The sequence below is a fragment of the Macaca fascicularis genome, chromosome 7 (assembly GCF_037993035.2).
Source record: "Macaca fascicularis isolate 582-1 chromosome 7, T2T-MFA8v1.1".
NCBI lineage: Eukaryota > Metazoa > Chordata > Mammalia > Primates > Cercopithecidae > Macaca > Macaca fascicularis.
This window is the reverse complement of record NC_088381.1, coordinates 35,010,034-35,029,546: the sequence shown is the minus strand read 5'-3', so window position 1 is coordinate 35,029,546 and position 19,513 is coordinate 35,010,034. Positions and strand designations below refer to the sequence as shown.

The 19,513-nt window shown below is 47.8% G+C and overlaps 1 protein-coding gene across 3 annotated transcripts in view; it reads right to left on the bottom strand.

Moving 5' to 3' along the window:
* LIPC (lipase C, hepatic type) overlaps nt 1-19,513 on the bottom strand; it is a 177,068-nt gene that overhangs the window by 4,796 nt on the left and 152,759 nt on the right. For all 3 annotated transcript variants that reach the window (XM_065547968.2, XM_073995890.1, XM_005559650.5), the window contains 4 exons: nt 18,985-19,218; nt 16,093-16,335; nt 3,343-3,460; nt 586-804 (listed from right to left, as the gene is read on the bottom strand). In XM_065547968.2, the coding sequence (XP_065404040.1) occupies nt 586-804; nt 3,343-3,460; nt 16,093-16,335; nt 18,985-19,218 (814 nt within the window). The remainder of the gene's footprint in view (nt 1-585; nt 805-3,342; nt 3,461-16,092; nt 16,336-18,984; nt 19,219-19,513) is intronic.

The window sequence follows — 19,513 nt, the reverse complement described above, 5'->3', positions numbered from 1 at the left end:
TTTCTTAGGGCTGTTATTCAATAACAGGCATCCTAGACCCCTTCCCAAGCCCACCATGAATCTGCAGATAGGTCCAGGAATTCTGCAAGTGTGTTTGGCTTCCCAGTGATTCTTTGGCATCTGACATTTGAAAGATACCACCACAGAGAGGGAGATACACTGAGATTTTTGAGATTGTGAGCTGTTAAAAGCGTTTCTTTGGGCAAACAACAAAAAAGAGATGTTGCATCTAGCACAGCACCTTGGAGCGGCAGCGCTGACATCACCTGGTGATTCACCTGCCCTGAAGCTTGAGAAGCCTCGGGCTGGTGTGGCGGTTCTCAGGCTCCAGGGGCAGGCAGCGTTAGCCACGGGCAGTGGGGAGACGCTGGTGTGGGATTCAAAGACCTGGGTGCGAATCCTTGTCCTGGCACCTACGGCTGTGTAAAGTTGGGATAGTCACTTCACCTTTCTGAGCTTCTATACTCCATCACTAGGGCCTAATAATACTCACTGCACATGATGAACGTGAGTATTAAATTGTGAAACTGCCTGGCACAAGCGGGTGCTTCATAGACGTTAGCAGGAGATTAAATCAGCGGTCACCTTTGCTGGGTTTCTCCCGCTTTGACTCTGATCGTCTTCAGAACGAGGCCTGGGTGGCGGGGCCCTGTGCTCCATGGGATGATGGTCTGGACTGTGTTCCAGACATTGGCCCACACTGCACTGCTTTCCCACTTGAACTTGATCATGATCAGCTCACCGATATCCACATCCAGCGTGATAAGAAAGGAATATGTTTTATTACTAGCAATTCCTTTGCCCCTTGAACACACAAAGAAAATCAGACACAATCAGTTTAGTTGTAACAGCGAAGTGACGGTCACACACATTCAGGATGTGTTATGTTTCCCTGAATGACTTGGGATTTTTGCTGCATTTCCCAAACTAGCGTTCAACAGACTATTGATAGAGCTAGCAGTAGGTGTGCCAGGATAAAAAAGAGATTTCCAGATAATAAAATTGGGAAAACTATACTATTTTCTGTGTTAACACATCAAAAGGGCTCTGAGAAGTCCCGCTATAACAAACCTAGTTAACTTTCTCTAGCTTAGCTTTTAGGAAGAAGCTGCCTTGGAGACAGAGGGGCTTTGGCAATGGCGTCCGGACAGTTCAACTTTCTGTAGGTTTAACATAGTATGCCTACACCATGCACTCTCTCCCACATAATGCTCCTCCCCCCATATAAATAGAAACCTCTATTAAAACAGTGAGGCATAACAGTAGTAGAAAAACTCCACATAAAAAGGATGCACCGATTTAGAGCAAGATTTAAATGCAGACTCTGAGGTATCATTATCAGCTTTAGTCACTAATCTCCAAGACATTAAAATATCCCAACGTTGACAGAATAGCGAGATGCCCTTTCTGCTCTTGAGAACTATCCCCTGGGAGAGATTTTTGGCTGTGCAGAGGCAGTGCTGGATTTAGGGCAAGGCAGATGGATGGAGGGGTCCCTTGTGTGGCTTGGCATAGCTCTTCCTGAGTGTGCTGTTAAGAATTGTTTAGGAATCCCCTTGCCCTGCCAGGTTGTGAGCATCCAGAGGCTAGGGTCCTCTGTATCCTTAGGTAGGTGTTGGACAGAGCACCAACAAATGCTTGCTGAATGACTGAATCAGTGTGATGATCAGAGATCCAAAGCTGGGGGCAATTTTCGGGAAGCTCAGGACCATCCCTGGAGTGGGTGAGAGGCTACTGTCACTTCCCAGGGAGAGTCCACACTGAGGGCGGAAAGGCCAGAGAGGCTGGGGAGCCTCAGAGTGAGCAGGTGGGTAACAGGGTGAAGGACAGATGGGGAGGCTGGCAGAGCAGGCTGATTGAAATTGGAAATCTGTGCCAAGTCAAAAGATACCACTTTAATTTCTGGGTTATGAACTCACTGGAAAGGCTCTTGGGACCTTCTTGGGAACGCCTGCTCTGCCCCTCACCACTCGCCTCTGTACTGCAGGCCCTGGTGGGGCCACCTCCAGTTTCCCTGTCTGTTCAGTCCACAGTGCATAACATTGAGCAGGTGGTGGGACCTGGAGAGGCTGAGGAGGGACTTGAGGGTCTGGGCTTGGGTGAATGTCCTGTCTGACCAGGATGGCTATGTGGGATGGGCTGTGTTTACTAAAGGGGTTGTTTCTGAAGCACCAAATATTTATTTATGTTCACAAAAAGAACCAAACACTAACAGTTGATTTGTGGACCAAGAGTTTTCCGCTTTAGACAAGAGCTAGCTCAGGTAGTACCTGGCACCTACCACAGTGCCCTGCACGGTGATTGGTGCTCAAATGCTCAAGCCTGTGTAAACTAAAAATAAAACTCTAAGCCCCCCAACCATCTGAATGGACCTCTTCTCTCAGTCAAGGGCATTCCAAAGTTAACCTGAAAAACAAGTTCAAGGCCATGGTGGGAAGGGGAGGTGGGACATGCCTCATTGTACTCTCCTCCCTTTGGAATTCAGGCACAACTGACCAGCATTAACATTAAAACTCAGATTTTAAGACTGATGAAGCAGACTTTTTGTAGCAATAAGATACCAAATTCCAGCCAGAGTCTAGTATAGCATCACCTGACAGACAGTAGGCCCTGAAAGAAATTAAATGATTTTACCCTAAAATATATTTCTTTGATGTGTTTTGAAAGGGCCCTGAACAGCTGTCTCTTGGGGGGAAACTCCACATTCTGTAGAGAATTCCCTTCCCTTTCCAGGTCTTTTCACTGATCCAGGAGAGAATTAACTAAGTCTGGCACCTTTTTAAGTCTGATAAGAAACATTTACAATCAATTCTCTCTGAAGCCTGCTACCTGGAGGCTTCATCTGCATAATAAGAACCTTGGTCTCCGCAACCCCTTATCTTAATCCAGACACTCTCTTCTATTGATTCTAGATCTTTAGATAAACTCGTTCAACCAATGCCAATCAGAAAATCTTTGAATGCGCCCGTGACCTGGAAGTTCCCCTGCACCCCCAACCCCAAACCACTTTGAGTTGTCCCGCCTTTCTGGACCAAACCAGTGTACATCTTACAAGTACTGATTGATGTCTTGTATCTTCCTGTAATGTATAAAACCAAGCTGTAGCCTGACCACCTTGGATACAGGTCACCAGCACCTCCTGAGGCTGTGTCATGGGCATGTCTTTAACCTTGGCAAAATAAACTTCTAAATTGATTGAGACGTGTCTCAGATACTTTTTGGTTTACATCTGGAATAAAGTAGTAGTAGCTGGCCTGACTCTTGAAAATTACAGAGTCCATTTATACCCTTGCAAGAAAAATAAGCGCGTCATCATCCTAGGGGGCTACACCTCCTACTCACAGAGTGATGGCAATTTTCTGCATTTTCTCTTTTGTTCCGAGTAGTGACATGGTAAAAGTTGTTTGTATTGGCGTCTCAGTTTGGTTGATGAACTGGATCTTGAACTGGTAATGATAAACTAGAGAGAGGGAGAGAGAAAGAGAGAGAATGTAAGCAGGACTTTTCAATTTAAAAATCTCTTATTTCTTTTTTTTTTTTTTTTTTTTGGGACGGAGTCTCGCTCTGTCGCCCAGGCTGAAGTGCAGTGGCTGGATCTCGGCTCACTGCAAGCTCTGCCTCAGCCTCCCGAGTAGCTGGGACTACAGGCGCCCGCCACCTCGTCCAGCTAGTTTTTTGTACTTTTTAGCAGAGACGGGGTTTCACCATGTTAGCCAGGATGGTCTCGATCTCCTGACCTCGTGATCTGCCCGTCTCGGCCTCCCAAAGTGCTGAGATTACAGGCTTGAGCCACCACGCCCGGCCAAAAAATCTCTTATTTCTTAAAATTTAAACATGTAGAGGGAAAAGTCTGGATAGGTATCAAAATGTTACCAACATTTTTTTTTTGCTCCTGAATGGTGGTTTATCTTCTTGTTTTTCCTTCTGTGTATTTCCTAAATGTCTACACAGGACTTATGTTGTGTTTGTAATGTAATAATGATAAATATTCACCAACAAAAGGTGGCAGAATAGGAGTATAGGATATCTGGCATTCTCATTGATTTCTAGGTGCAAGTTCTGTTGTAATATTTCATGTGTTTGGCGAGGGCCTCCTTCTGTAAATCAAAGAATATATGCCTTTTAGGCATTTGACGAGGCAAGAGGGAACACGCTGCCATTTTACACTATTGCTGCTGTCTGGTGGGGTGTGTCTCAGGGTGGGGCAGAGCTCCAGCTAAGAAATATATGCCCTAGTGACCAAATATTTATATTCTGGGACAGTTCCTGGAAACAAGCTCTGTGAGGTTCAATGAGTGTATTTCCTAATAGAAATAACATAACTCTAGTTCCAGAACTTGGGCCTAGAAGCTTTCCGTTTTATCAAATGTCCAGAATGTCCTCCTACTGATGGATTGGTTGGAAGAGGATAATTTATTTTATTCTTCTTTACCGAATACAGTCTACATTTAGTTATCGAAAGCAAATGGCTTACTATTAGACAGGTATTGTTAAACACATTGCATCATTAAATGTTAAATACATTTTTGCATTGTTGAATACATTGCAACATCTCATATCCTTATCACAACCCTATGATGTAGGCATTGTTATTATCACCCCTGTTTTATAAATAAGAAAACTGGAGCTCAGATAGATGAAAGTGACTTGCTCAAGGTCAAATAGCAGCATCTGTGCTCTTAGCCTCCCTTACCCTAGATGGTGTTGGCTTAGCTTGCATGGTGGCACAGCTATGGAGCTGTTTCGAAAATTATCCTACCTCATTCCAAAATGGCTGATTACTGCTTGGACTTCTTTCTCTTGTCTCCCTATTCTCCCCAGTGGATTCCCCAGGGTTGGATACAGGGTCCAGCTTCCAGACCAGGATTGGCTTTTGTTTTGTTTTGAGTTTTCTTTTTTTTTTTTGAGACAGGGTCTCTCTCTGTCACTCAGGCTGGGGTGCAGTGCCACCTCGGCTTACTGCAGCCTTGACCTCCTGAGCTCTCTTGTCGCCATATTCTCTAAGTATCTACAGTGTTCTAGCTCCAAGATTGCAAACAGGCTTAATATGGAATGTTAATTCCATTTGATTGATAATAGCTGCCTAGAGCCCTGTGTTGAGATGGATTCTGAGGCCATGTCCAGGCTTGTGGCAAGATGAGTGTCTGGCTTGGGCAAAGGATAAGGGATTTATGGAATGCTTGCTGTGTATTTTCCTTTCCTATTTAGACAGTGGTTAATCCACGAATCCTAACAGTGCCTTGCACACAGTAGGTGCTTAATAAACTTTTGTGGGATGAATGAACTGATGGTTTGCTTGGGGGTGACATATCACAATGCACATTAACATCTAACAACATGGAAATCACCCGTGAGGATTCAAGACCTGAGTTTCAAGCTTCGTCGTAGGAGAATGTTAAAAAATTAGATCATGGTAACTAGCCACTTGACCATCCATTCCTTGTACCCAGCATGTGGAAGTTCATCTCTTCATCGATCAATCTACTAACTCTTAAGTGGTACCATTTCTGCTGGAGGTTGGTAGCTATACAGCAAGCCCAGCAGAGGGTATTGCCAATGCTGTATTGCTAACACATCAGCTCCAGTGTCCTGGTATGCCGGTATTGCTGAGTTTCTAGATTACACAATCCTATCCTTGGCGTAAACTAATCTTCCCATTTGGATTTTGTGTTTAATTTGCTTATGTGAGTGGGGATATCTCTTGGGTTTACCAAAGGGGTTATCTCTGAAGCACCAAATGTTTATTTATGTTCACAACAAGAGGCAAATACTAAGAGTTGATTTGTTGGCCAAGAGCTTTCTGCTTTAGGTAAGAGCTCGCTCAGGTAGTATCTGGTACCTACTACAGTACCCTATGCACCAGTGGTCCCTAGCCTTTTGGGCACCAGGGATGGGTTTCATGGAAGACGGTTTTTCCATGGGGCAGGGAGGATGGTAGGGGCAGGGAGGATGGCTTTAGGATGAAACTGTTCCACCTCAGATCATCAGGCATTAGATTCTCATAAGGAGTGCACAACCTAGATCCCTAGCATGTGCAGTTTACAATAGGGTTTGTGCTCCTGTGAGAATCTTATGCCGCCACTGCTCTGACAGGAGGCGGAGCTCAGGTGGTAATGTGTGCTCGCCTGCCACTCACCTCTGGCTGTGAGGCCCGGATCCTAATGGCCCACAGTCTGTGGCTCAGGGGTTGAGGATCCCTGCTGTAACACAATAGATGCTCAAATCCCAAGCCTGGAATAAGGTAATTTGATGCCCTCAAGACAGCAAAACAGGCTGTGGGTGAGAAGTAAGAAAAAAGCTGGCTGGGCGCGGTGCCTCACACCTGTAATCCCAGCACTTTGGGAGGCTGAGGTAGGCCGATCATGAAGTCAAGAGATTGGAACCATCCTGGCCAACTTGGTGAAACCCCATTTCTACTAAAAATACAAAAATTAGCTGGGCGTGGTGGCAGGCACCTGTAGTCACAGCTACTCGGGAGGCTGAGGTAGGAGAATTGCTTGAACCTGGGAGGTGGAGGTTGCAATGAGCCGAGATTGCACCACTGCACTCCAGCCTGGGTGACAGAGCAAGACTCTGTTTCAAAAAAAAAAAAGAAAAGAACTACAGGCGCAAGTCCTGGGAAAGGTCCCTAAACTCTTGGGTGGCACCACTGGAGAGAGGGACTTAGCCCGTCACCCCAGAAGCCTCTGGAGACGTCTTACACTATTTGGGGGTTGTCAAGGAAACTCCGTAACAAGTGAACAGTCTTATAAAGTCAAACTGAGACAAAAAGGACAGTTCTTTCCAAAGACAGTTTCCAAAGAAAGAACTTTCCAAAGTAGGGGAGGGGGTAAGATGTGGGAGGACCGGCCTTGGGTTAACCTCCTTATGAGTAGTCAGGACATCTTCCAGAGAACTCAAGGAACACTCACAGTAACCGATCTTCAATTCAGTTTAATATGATATGTATTAATTGGAAGTTAACTGTGTGTTCAGCCCAGTGTTAAATGCAAGTAAAAGCATATAATGGCAGTATGCATAGTAATAACATTGGCTAATATCTATTTTGGCTTTTGCCAGGTGCTTTGCATCTGTCATCTCACTTAACCCTCAGACAAATGATACTATTATTATCTCATTTTAGAGAAGAGGAGACTGAAGCACAGAGAAGTTAAGTGACTTTTCTGGGATCACACAGCTGGTAAGTCGTATATGGCTGGGGCGTCAGCTCTCGCAACCTGACTCCAGAACTTAAACTTCTACATGTTTATACCCAGGACCACTAGCTTTATATACTCTAAGAAAAAAGCTGAATTGTAGAAAGAGATTGAAGTTAAAAAATGTCATAACATTTGTTTAAAAATAAACTAAAAACACCTGAAATATTCAGTAATAGAGGGATGGCTATGAACTAATAACAGCAATTATGATAACTACCATTTAGCTCTTCACCATGTCCCAGACATTGAGCTAATAGTTTCACAAAATTATCTCATTTCTCTTTACAACAACTTTATAAGATGCCTACTTTATCTTCCCTCCCACATCATTTTACAAAGGAAGAAGCTGAAGCTCAGAAAAAGTTAAGTAGCTTGTCGTTGTCACGTGGCTAATAACTGATGAAGCCGCAATTAGAAGTTAGTCTGCTGATTCTCAGTTCATCGTCCCCAACATGTGATTTACTCTTATGAAGCCATTAAAAACTATTTTTGGAATGATTTCAATGCTTATGAAAGAAGTGAAGAAGAAAACAAAAACAAAAAAACACAGGCTATGACATTGTCTAGTGTGAGACCAACTCTGCAAAACAGAATGTGTAGAAGTAGGGGAATTCACAAAAAATATTAACAGTGCTTATCTCTGGAGAGGGCACAGTGGTCATTTTTATTCTCTTCTTTATGTTCTTCTGCAAGTTTCATGTTTTCTGCAGTAAACATGTGTTCTAATTGGAATCCTATTGGAAAAAGAAAGAGCTTTTACAAGTATTGAAAAAGAAGAAAAAGAGCACTAGAAGCTGCAGTCCTTTGTGGCCTCTGCCTTGTCTCATGGGCATCTGTGTCCATGTCTTATCTCCCCAAAGGCAGTCTCAGAACCACAGTATTGCTTGGATCTCCACAAGGGCACAGCACACACTAGGCATCCAAGGAGTACTTAACAGGCTCTCTGAGTGAAGAATGACATGGACATACAACTGCATTAAAGACACCAAGAATGAGAAAATAGCTTCCGTTTGTTGAGATCCTACTATGCATCAAGCTGCATACTAAGTGTTTTACATACATCATTTTTGTCCACATAACAAGTTAAATAATGATGCCCTGCTGCGTAGTGTCCATCTGCTCCCTCTACCCCCGCTGTCCTCATCCACTCTGCCCTCCACTGCTCAGCTCTGAGCCCCAGGATGGGATCCCTTAGGCTGCATCTGCCGGGCTCCCTCATTGATTGGTTTCTGGTTGGGTGTGACCACTGGAGGGAGAGGCACTAGCAGGAGATCAGGGCGGAGAAGAGCTCTGGAGCCTGACTGTGCAGTCACTGCCCTCCCACGATTGGCAGCAGCCCCTCCTCCACGGCTCCGGTTCTCCCACGGCCAGTCCCTTCCCTGGCTCCATCCATCCTGCTGTTAGAGGCAGGGAGCAGCCTCAGTCCTTGTTGGTTTCCTTAACACTGTCCACCCCTCTGTAAGGAGTCCCACTTGCTTTCTTCAACTGATCTAGGCCAGTGGAGTCCTGTTTTCTGCTGAGACCTAGACTGATGCAGTGTTAATTATCCTGGTGAATATAAATAAGGAAGTGGAGGTTTGGAGACCTATAGTTATCCAGATAGTTCAGTGGAGCAGGATTAAAAGCCAGGTCCGTCTAATTCCAAAAGACCCTTTCTATATTGCCTGCTGTTTTGGTTCTGCAAGCTGAGTCTGTCCCTTGAAAGCAAATGGCGAACAGCTCCCGAAGAAAAGTTGTGGTTCAACACCTGCTTCCAATGAAGCCACCGAGACCAAGTGCCTGCCTGCTCTGACCCCTTGACATCCATCCTGGGCTATCGCTGCCGCAGAGGATGCTCTCCTGTCCCCTAAACGTCTGGTCCCCGAGCCAGGGAAAATGTTTCATGCCCTTGTCTTGGCGATACACTTTTTCTTCCCTTTTCCTTAAGTTGTGAGTAGGAGGAGATTGATTTCTGCATTTGAGATGCTATGGTTCCACGATTTTAGGAGAAGGTACTGTGTAAAACCCAGGAGTCAGCTTTAGAGGATACAAAGTCCCCTTTAGCTTGCACATCCTATGAATGAGAATTGCCTATCTCCGCAACATGTGTCCCCAGAGTAGCACCTCTTCAGGAGGGTGGAACCTGCCAAGGTGTGTGGGCTGTGAGGAGCCAAGCCAGCATGCTTTCTGAGGCTCACGAGGGAACGGGCTGTGGACAGAACCTGCACTGATGGCTGAGGCACCCTTGAGTTTGCAGGAGCACTCCTGAGAACCTCCATGTCTGCACAGGGAATCTTGTGTGACGGCACTTTTTTGGAGAAATCTTTAAATGAAATTAACTTTAAATATAAATGAGTCTTTCATGCTGAGAACTAGTTCCTACTGAGAACTAGCTCCTCCTCCTCCTCCTCCTCCTTCTTCCTCCTCCTCTTTTGTAGAGATGAGGTCTCCCTATGCTGCTGAGGCTGGTCTCAAAATCCTAGGCTCACACCATCCTCCTTGGCCTCCCAAAGTGTTGGGATTACAGGTGTGAGCCACCACACCCGGTCCTAATCATTTACTTTTATTTGGATTTTTTTGTAAGTGTTTTTCTTTAAAAATAAAAAAAAAAGAAAGAAAAGAAAAGACAATTTGCCTGTCATTCTACCCTGCCACCCCCAGCATAATGATGCTATTACAAAGATTAAGGAAAAAAGTTGAGTGATTTTGCTCACTTTACCTTATGACATGTTTAATATGGACATTAAAAAATGATTTGGGGAAAATGCTTTTGATCCTGTGACTGCAAAGAGACCAGTACAACATACTCCCAAGTTTTGGCAGCAGAAATTATTTCAGGTCTTAAAGATGAAAGGCATGAAATAGTCCATTGACCTCGAATGTGACCAGGGAAACTCCATCTAGAGCAGAAATCTGAGGCCTCGGGAGAGGATTCCTCACTAGGAAGAATCCTGGATTGTAACCCTGTGTGGACCCTGCTGGTGCCATTTAATAAAGAAAAACTTATATTTCTTTTCACAAGATCAGGTTATTGAATTTATGAAAAGAGAATGTATTTCTCTCTATGTTCTGCCTCCCAGAAACAATGATTCTGAATCATTAGATGTGGGCTCTGGGAGATATTATGACTCTCTTTGCAAACATCAAAGAGGGCTTTTTTTTTCCCCCCCCGCAGTGTATGGATTTCTCTCATGGAGATGGTAGGAATGAGACCTCTTGTGTTTTCTCCAAGCTCAGAGGGCTTGTTCCTAGACCCGAAATGCCTCTAACTCAGAGGGAAGCTGAAGGTCACAGGACTGAGGGACCCAGGATGGTGTTGTCCAGGGTGTTGCTGCACAAAGAAAGCAGCCGGTGCCAGCAACGCTGAATGAAAGTGAATTAACTCAGGGCAGGTGCAAGTGAAGAAGAAAAAGGGAAAGCGATTTTGTAAACCTTTGTTTATAATACCTGTATGTGTATGTATTTTCATGGCCACATTTGGGTTTAACAGTACAGTCCCATTTAAGTGATGCCCTGATGTCATGAGACTGGATGCTTGCCCCTTTCTTTTTTAAATTAAACTGAACTTTTTTGAAACAGGATCTCACTCTGTCACCCAGGCTAGAGTGCAGTGGCACCATCATGGCTCACTGTAGCCTTGACCTTCTGGGCTTAAGCAATCCTCCTGCAGTCTCCCAAGTAGCTGGGACTGCAGACATGCGCCACTCTATCTAGCTAAGTTTTAATTCTTTTGTAGAGATGGGGTCTTGCTTTGTTGCCCAAGCTCGTCTTGAACGCCTGGGCTCAAGTGATCCTCCCACCTTGGCCTCCCACAGTGTTGGGACTTACAGGCGTGAGCCACCATGCCTGGCCAACGCCTGCCCCTTCTGTGGGGGGTCTGTTGCTGTCTGTGAGTGGTGGAGATTGGGGAGTGTCTGTGTGTGGCCAGGACTGTTGTGCTGACTGGCGTCCTGTTGCCAGCTCTTTGTGCTGTGGGTGGAATGAGGGTCCTCAACGGGTAGGCAGAGCCCAGGGGGTTTGAGTCCTGTCTGCCGCCTGCTACCTTGTGATCTTGAGACCACATAGCCTCTCGGGGGCTCGATTTCTTCATCTGTGAATGCGGATTAAAAACTCTCTTGTAGTGTCGCTGTAAGAGTGTGATAAGATGGTGATGAAAAAATGCCTGTATTCCAGAAGGTGTTAATCGGGTGTGACCTACTTCCTTCCTTCACACTGAACTGACCAGGGCAGGTTTTCAGACCCACCTGCAGGTCCCAGGCTAGTGGTTCATCCCCATGTCTGTTCTCACCTCTTCCTTGGTGCCCACATAGATTTTGTCATTATGTCAAGGTCACAAAAGTGGTTGGCAGCAAGGCCAAGATTCTTGACACTCCTTATCCCAACCCCAAGCCTGTGCTGTCTACGACACCTGCCCCTCCCGCCCACCCCCCGCTTCTTCTGGAATTCTCCCTGAAGTCAGTGGAAACCTTCCAAAGAAGAAGCTGAGACAAGCCAAAAACAGACTGCCCGAGTCACAGTTTGGCTCGTCATCTCGCCGACCAGCAGGAAAGGGTGCTCTCATGGCTGCCGTGCGCAACAGAAGCAAGTGCCCCTCAGCCCCCACCCAGGGAGTCTTGAGTGCAGGGGGAAAGGGCAGCATGGGGAGGACAGGAGAAGAGGCGAGGAGATACAGAAGAGGGAGTGTGGAAGGAGGGCAGAGAGGAGGAGGCGGGACACACAGCTGGAATGCCGCAGGAGGGAGAGGCACTCAGTGGAGGGGCCTTGGTCCTACGCCCGAGGCCAAGGGCAGTGAAAGGAGCAAAGGCTGGGATTCAGTGCGGTGCTTCCTGCTCACAAATTGTATGACTTTGCCCTGACCGTGTGTGTGTGTGTGTGTGTGTGTGTGTGTGTGTGTGTGTGTGTGTCTGTCTGTCTGTCTGTCTCGGGGTTGCTGTGAGGCTCCAATGGGAAATGAGCTAATGTGTACAACACATCCAGCCCAGTGCCCGGGCAGAGCGCCCCCCGAGGGCCCCTTCCCTCCTCTCCACCCGGTTACCTCATCTGACTGCTCTGAGGATGAAATGAGACCAGGCGCTGGTGAAACAGGATTTACTCCGTACAGATCCGTTTCCCTCCCCCTCCCTTAAAAACAGGCTCCCAAACTGGTAAAGGTTCCTTGTGAGAGAGTGAGAATGGAAGTGGGCGATAAATTGCCTGGTTTCGCTCAGCGACTGTTTCCCAATTCTCTCTCGCTACTGCTGTACTCTCGCAGTGTTTACCCGAGTTCTGGCGTACGGTTGTAGAAAATAGATCCTTTGATGGTTTTGTCGAAATATCTTGGGAGCCAGAGGAATTCAGGCCAAGTTAGTCATCTTTTGTGAAACTACAATCAGGAGGCGATGTTTATCTTGCCCAACCAGACCCTGCACTAAAATATACAGTACAATTAGATGTTTTTGAAAAATAGGCCTTGTGGTTTCTCTGTAGGCCCAGGTTGGGCAAGTCTGCTCTCTTAAGAGTGTAATATGTATTCATCAAAATGCTGGAGGTGGCTGGTGACATAGGCTTTGGGGGCCCAGGTCGGTTGTGATCATGGTTGTGATGGGCAGGGAGTGGTGTAGCTGCGGTGGCCTAGATTAAATTCTTCGTCCCAGCACCACCAATAGACCCCTCGGCAGCGATGGAAATGTTTTATTTCTGTGCTCTCTGATGCGGTAGCCACGTCTTCGAGCACTTGAAAGGTGGCTTGTGTGACTGACAAACTGAATTTTTGGTTCCATTTAATTTAAAGTAACTTAGATTTGGATTTAAATAGCCACATATGGTTTGTGGCTACCATATTGGACAACATAGCATTATACAGATAGCAGTATCCCATGAGCAGCTGCTTCAAGCAGGCGAGTCTCACATGGGTGCACTTTCCAGCCATGCCCAGGGCGGCTTGATGTGACCACAGAGACGTTACTCTCCACTAGCAAGTGAAACTGGGTTGAGCGGGTGAGGACTTTGCTCACTGGAGGGGCTGAAGCAGAACTGGGGAGAATTTATAGGGGAACAGAAAAGGAGAGGTTGTGGGCTGGGCGCGGTGACTCACACCTGTAATTCCAGCACTTTGGGAGGCCCAGGCGGGTGGATCACCTGAGGTCAGGAGTTAGAGACCAGCCTGGCCAACACGGTGAAACCCTGCCTCTACTAAAAATACAAAAATTGGCCGGGCGCGGTGGCTCAAGCCTGTAATCCCAGCACTTTGGGAGGCCGAGACGGGCGGATCACTAGGTCAGGAGATCGAGACCATCCTGGCGAACACGGTGAAACCCCGTCTCTACTAAAAAATACAAAAAACTAGCCGGGTGAGGCGGCGGGCGCCTGTAGTCCCAGCTACTCGGGAGGCTGAGGCAGGAGAATGGCGTAAACCCGGGGGACGGAGCTTGCAGTGAGCTGAGATCCGGCCACTGCACTCCAGCCCCGGCGACAGAGCCAGACTCCGTCTCAAAAAAAAAAAAAAAAAAAAAAAAATACAAAAATTAGCTGGGCGTGGTGGTGCACGCCAGTAATCCCAGCTACTTAGGAGGCTGAGGCAGGAGAATCACTTGAACCCTGGAGGTGGAGGTTGCAGTGAGCCAAAATCACGCCACTGCCCTCCAGCCTGGACGACAGAGTGAGACTCGGTCTCAAAAAAAAAAAGTAAGAAAGAAAAGGAGAGGGTGTGGCGCAAGCCACAGTTCATCACTGGAACCTCCATCCGGGCTGGGGCTTTCGGTTCCTGACCAGTTTCAGGCAGTCCTGCCTTTAGCCTCCTCCTCACTGGATGTTCCCAGGAGCAAGATAAGTAGTCGGTAATAAAGAGACACAAATGTGGTCTCCAAGGGGCTCATCTCGGGTTGGTCTCCACCGAGCACCCTGAAGGTAGGACTGTGTTTGAAGAATGCACAGATGGATGAGTACATTGGTTTTGGTAGCTGGTGGGTGAGGTAATCATGCCCTAATGGAATTCTTTGGTCTTCCTTAATAGGAAAGGGATCCTTGTGAGTTCACACCAGCAGGGGATGGTGGTCGGGCACTGGGGCTGTTGGAAAATGGGAGACGCTCGGCCTGGCTGATGCCTACTGCTCTTGTTTCCCCTTCTTCCTTCTTTTGAGGCTTCCCTTCCCCATCTCCAAGCCCCCAGTAGATGTCCTAGGGCTGGACCAAGCCTCTCATTTCAAATGAAGTGCCCAGTTTGGCCCTGAACGATGAAAAATGACCTCTTTTCTTCCCAGCTGATTTCAAGGAGAATGCAATCTCCTCACCCTTCTCTTCCATACCCCCTCTCACCCCCACATGCAGACCAGTGGCAGGTTACAGAGGAGGTAAAAATCACTCCGCTCACTGTTTGGAGGTCCCGGGTCTAAATGCCAGGTCTGCCAAGAGCTTTTTGTCTCTGGACCAGTGATTTTCCCCGTCTAGGCCTTGGTTTCCCCACCTGAAAAACGGCAGGGTTGAACTGCTCCTCATGATGCAAACATTCCATGATTAAAATAGATCCAATGAAATGTGATTATCTAAGAGGCTTAATCACTCCAGGAGGCATTGCCATTTAAAAGAGGAGCTGGTTAACCCAAATGAGTCTCTAATTGTCAGCCTGCAGCGGAGGAGCTCCCCGAAGCAGGAGGACTTCCAAATTCCCTCACCTGCGTGCTGCCATCTCCTCCAGCCCTAAGGGACAGCCAGCGGAGGGATCCTTTGGCCTGAAAGATCCCGCCGTCACACCAACTATTCTTCAGATGCTATGAGCACCCACAAGACATTTCTGTCATTCCTAGACCTGCTTGGCTCACAGGAGGGAAACCTGGCTGGGGAGCAGAAGTTCAGATACACAGAGAAATCCTGTGCCTCAAAACTAAGCTGCCTGGGAGTTTGAACTCACTCCTGAGAGTCAGGCGGCCCTGTTCCAGGTCTCCTTACAGCCACACAGCTGTGGGTGCCCCACGCGACTTTTGCTTTCCTCCTCTTTAGAATGGGATAATAACCAGCTCTGCCATCCTCGCCTGGCTGTTGTGAGAACCACAAGGAGTCGATGGCTGCATCAAATGTTTTGTGTAAAATGCTCTCTGAAAGCAAAGCGGTGGCGACAGCCCGTTCACATTCTCCAGATACAAATATCTGCGTGGTAATAGTCAAACAGCACATCAGATTGCCTCTCCCAGCGCTGGAGAGGCTGTGCGATGAAACAGTAAGATGCTAAATCACTCCCGAGCTGTTTGAAGGATTAGGCAGAAATGTTAATGGCAACAGATGTCGGCTTGTTCCCTCCAGGAGGATTTAGGTTTCAATGGAGCAGTTCTCTGCTGGCCTCAGCCTAAGATGTGGCCACAACGCTTTCTACAATCTTCCATTCAACCCAGAGAGCTGCCCGGCCCACTTTCTGCCCTGAGGTTAAAAACCTGGCTGGGAAACACTGGAAGCTGAATCTTGTCTTGGGAGTGCCGCAGGGTGAATATCGTATCCTATCAGATCAACTGATTCAAATCTTAGAAGGAATGAAATGCAGTCTAGAATCCAGTTTTTTTCACAGGGGCCCTGAATAGAGATGAAAGAACTGGGTTCTAGGCTGTGTTTGGAGGCGCCTCAAGTCCCTGTACAGTGAGATCTGGGTGGCCCAGGTAAACTGCGCGTGGCCGTGCAGATCTAACATTCTAGGGGAGCATGAAAATGGATAGAGAGGCCAACCCAAGGGTCGTTTCAGAAATTATCAAGGTTTCTCCTCTTAGCCCTTGGCAGCAAGGTGGCCACACTCTTGGGACAGGAGAAAGGCTGTGTCAACGTCGCTGTCTGGAGCCTGCACAGTTTCGGAAACACTGAAGCACCTCCAGGAAAAGAACCAAGGGAACTTCTGAGCCCTGTGGACAGGGGACTGCATCCTGCCCTTCTGAAGGCTCCCCGGCTCCACACTCACCTTTGAAGGGGGACTGGGCTCGCGTCACGAGGAAGAGCTTCTTGCTCTTGCTCCGGGGCTCCTGGCGGACGTGGTAGCCCAGCGTGTTGCAGCGGCCCTTCTTGCAGCTCAGGCACAGGCCCTGGCTGAAGCTGTCCATGTCGCTGCACAGGTAGGCCACGCTCTGCGTGCCGGCATGCAGCAAGGAGTCGATGAAAAGGTGCACAGATCGCTCGTGGGAGCATTTTATGGTCTGGGTGATGGCTGGAACACAGGGCAAGAAGGATGTTATCACCTTAACCCAAAGCAGCCTCAACTCAGAGGCTCACCTTGGTTCTCAGCCCACAGGAGGTTAGAAGGAGCACTCAGAACAGGCAGGGGTGGGCTTGTCAAGGCAGACTCCCTAATAACAGCGGGATGTGGCAACTGACCGAAACTAAGGAAAGCAGACTCTCTGAGTCATGTAGTGTCAGGCAAAATCCCAGGCACTGCCGGGATCCTGAGAGCACTCCTCTATGACAGCGTGTTACAGTGGGCGTTTTAATAGGCACCCAAGTCACTAAGGAAAGATCAAATTCATTAAGAGCGCAGGTTAGTGTAATTTATTATAGAAATATTTCGAGCCGGGCGCGGTGGCTCACGCCTGTAATCCCAGCACTTTGGGAGGCCGAGGCGGGCGGATCACAAGGTCAGGAGATCGAGACCACGGTGAAACCCCGTCTCTACTAAAAATACAAAAAAATTAGCCGGGCGCGGTTGTGGGCGCCTGTAGTCCCAGCTACTCGGGAGGCTGAGGCAGGAGAATGGCGTGAACCCGGGAGGCGGAGCTTGCAGTGAGCTGAGATCCGGCCACTGCACTGCAGCCTGGGCGGCAGAGCGAGACTCCGTCTCAAAAAAAAAAAAAAAAAAAAAAAAGAAATATTTCTATCTTAAATGAGATAATTTAAAATGCCCAGGTGCTGATGCCTGGAGGGTGGGTTTTCTGGAACAGGCTTGCGTGGGACACCTTTTCTCTTAATATAACCAGATACATGAGACAATCTCGTGGCACTCTGATGGTCTGGAGAATGCTGAGGCCTCCCGACAATGTCTACCTTGTGTCCCAAAGCAGCCATTGCATCCCGTAGGTAACGGGCCTGTGAAACCAGCACAAGAACTGGATTTGGAAGGACACTGCCCAGTAACCAGGTCTGGACAGGCCTCACCTCCAAAACAAGCTTATGAGGTTGATCTACCAAGAATTTGACCCTTTTTTTTTTTTTGACTCTCCAAACTTTAATCTAATCTGTAGTAAATAATTCTCAAGGGATGTTGAGGAACCACCACAAGATATGTGAAACATTTGCTGTAAAGGGACAGCACAGGTGACTTTGCCAAAAGCTATTTCCCCAGGTGTCTGGAGGTTAAATGCCAAGATTAGTTATCGCAGTCCGTGGACGCTAGCAGCTGCATTCCTGGGGCACCTACTAGGAGACTGTGTATGCCGCGTGCCCTCTGCTCCTCCACTGCCTGCATCTTCACCGCAGCTCCTCGAGGCAGCTGTTATCAAGGAGAAAACTCAGCTTCCAAGACATCCACTAACTCACTCAAGCTCATCCACCCAGGAGATGGTGAGGGTGAAACCGCAGTTATCCAGTGAGCCCCTGTGCAGCTGTGGCTGGGAGAACTACCCCAGGAACCCTTTCAAACACAGAGGTGAAGACAACTGAGGAAAACCACCCCAAGCTTGGGCAAGCTGAATACCTACATTTGGTTCCATCACTTTGAAGTTTAGCACAAAAGAGCAATGGTAATGATTGGTCAGGAATGTGTTTACCAGGCAAATAAAGCCCATACACCATTCTGGTGGTCTGCACCGAGCTTTGTGGGGATGAAGTTTGGGATGAGGGCTGGATAGTCAGCTGGGAACTGCTGGTGGCTGGAGGGGAGGTGATGGGGTGGGGGAGGTGGGAGGGATGTAAGCAATGATAAGGGCAAGTTCCCGGAAGGCTCTCTCAGGCCTGTGCGGTGGAAGGCTGGGAGTCCAGCCAAAATGAGATGATGTGGAGTGTGAAGGTCATTCTGATATTGGAGAGGTGAGGGTGGTGTCATCACAAGAGAGTGTGTTCTCAGCTGAGTGTCGCATGATCAGGGTGAGGTGGCTTGTGGGGGTGGAGGGCTCTAGTTGGCTTGGAGTGATTGGCATGTCTTAATCAGGATGATATTTTATAATAGCAAGAAATTTCGAATGCCCCTGGAATGTGCTGCTTCTGCTGACATTTTTGTTCTTTAATCCTGTGCATATTGTCAATGTGCATGGTAATATTTCGGTTTTAGGACTTGAGAGAGAAGTGGGATCACAACCCAGATAACAGCACATTCTGTGTCTGCCCTGAGGTAAAGGGCGTAACAAGGACGTATTTGAAGCTGAATTTCCCATCGGGAGAATCTGAGAAATTTCCCCAATTAAACTGATGGGGTGGGATGAAGAGTGAGACCTTCATCAAGAAGCCACAGCCTATTAAGTGGATTTTCATGTGGTTCAGAATAGAGGCAGTCCCTGGAATGAGGAAACGTCCGGAGAAGGAAGAATAACCACAGGCGTCTGGACTCAACTCTCGGAAGAGCTGGTATCCCGGGAGAGGCTTTGCCTGGGCACATAGGGCCGGGATGAGAAGTGGAGGTTCTTGTTGGTGCCCTCCGCTCATCCTTAGGGCGTGGCCTTGGCCTGTTGCCAGGAGTGGCCTGCTGGGGGATGGGCACCCTTGCCGACTCCCATATTCTTTCTCTCTAGGTGGGCTTGGTGGCCATACACCCTGGACCCTATCCTTGCTGAATTCTTCCCTGAGTCCCACATGTTGGTAGATTCTGCTGAATTCCAGAGGCCCCATTGAAATGTAGGCCGGTGCTCCCGGCCCATGACTTCGTTCTCACCATTGAGCCCGTGCTTGGCAATATGTCTGTAGAGCTCTAGGAAGTGGCAGCCAGGCTGGAAGGAGCCCCCGTTGGGATAGAAGTCATAGTGCCCTATGGGCTGTTTGATGCCCACGCTCAGGCCCATGTGCTCCCGGGTAAAGGTATGAATGGCATCCACAAAATTGGCGTCATCTGGAGAAAGACGATTGCTGGGGGAGCTTCCCTCAAACAAAGGTCCCGCGGCATCCAACCCTAATTGGAAAGCAGGGGTAAGGGTTAGATGGGAGCAAGGAGAGGAGAAGAGAAATGTGCTCTTTAGCTTTTGGATATTATTATACATTAATGAACTAGCAGGAAGAAGAAACACCTCGGGCATAATCCTTCTCTGGACAACCTTGCCATAACCTTTTCTCAGTAAAACCACAGTAATTCATGGTGCCAACAATGACACACAGGCTGGGCATTAGCTAGTGGGGGAAAGAGGTTTGCAGAAACTATCCAGTGGTAGACACAAGGTTATGATGCCTGAGGCCAGGAGGCCTGGACA